Source organism: Monopterus albus, unplaced genomic scaffold, assembly GCF_001952655.1.
Source record: "Monopterus albus unplaced genomic scaffold, M_albus_1.0 scaffold402.1, whole genome shotgun sequence".
NCBI classification, from domain to species: domain Eukaryota; kingdom Metazoa; phylum Chordata; class Actinopteri; order Synbranchiformes; family Synbranchidae; genus Monopterus; species Monopterus albus.
In genome coordinates this window covers 312,887-313,776 of record NW_018128282.1, presented here as the reverse complement: position 1 = coordinate 313,776, position 890 = coordinate 312,887, and the positions used below count along the sequence as shown (strand labels likewise).

General features: G+C 45.7%; 1 protein-coding gene across 1 annotated transcript in view; it reads left to right on the top strand.

Moving 5' to 3' along the window:
- Positions 1–242: 242 nt before the first annotated feature.
- LOC109951700 (tyrosine--tRNA ligase, cytoplasmic-like) overlaps positions 243–890 on the top strand; it is a 13,938-nt gene continuing 13,290 nt past the window's right edge. The window contains exon 1 of the mRNA XM_020586333.1: positions 243–885. Coding sequence (XP_020441989.1) covers positions 651–885 — 235 coding nt within the window. The 5' untranslated portion in view covers positions 243–650. The remainder of the gene's footprint in view (positions 886–890) is intronic.

Genomic DNA, 890 nt, shown 5'->3' with positions numbered 1-890 from the left:
TTACATTTGTTAGCCCGGGGAGTAATTCAGTGTAGAACCACCACTGCTGTACAACCATCGTTATTGCACATGTCTAGTAATCACATTTCTAAATATATTTCTGTATTTGCCATCAGTCTTACCGCGGCAGGGAAAAAGCTGTTATAAAGTCTTGTTCTGTGTGTGATGATACTGTCCACCCTGCTGTACCTGGGGCTGTAGGTGCAGTTTTTGTGTCTGAGCAGGGTGTGAGCTGGGTTTGTTTGTTTCATAGCAGTTATGTCCATTGTATTTATACACATTAAATAAAAGTAATTTAATGTTAAAAAAGAAAACAAATTCAAATTCTGACCACATATATCTGTATTATCATATCTGTTCGTTGGGGTGTAATAAATGTTTGTGCAAATATACTTTTTTAAGTCATGCCTTTTACTTTGAAGGCACAACGCTAACGCCGGAAGTGCTTTCATTGTTGTCGTCTACGTAGGGAGCTAAAGCAGCGAAGTTTTTGTCAGTCCCGGTTCCTTGTGCTACACCTTTGTCTTTTACAGTGATATTAGTCTGACAAGCACAGAACGTCAACTAGTAACGTTAAAAGAGACATTTATCTACTTCATGGGCCTGTGAAGGCAAGGTGTTGTTTTCTGCGCTGTAACTACTAATCCGCCATGGCTAACAACCCTCCAGGACAAGGCTTTCAGAACAAAACCCGGGTGGCCATCCTGGCAGAACTGGACAAGGAGAAGAGGCGGCTGATGCAGAGCCAGTCCCTGAACAGCCCCGGAGCCAACATCCCCTTGTCGTCCAGACCCAGCCTGAAGGAGGCGAGGGACAGCGCGGAACAGCAGCACATCGCCGCCCAGCAGATGGCCGCCCTGCAGCACGCTCACGTCCACTCGTCGGGCTTC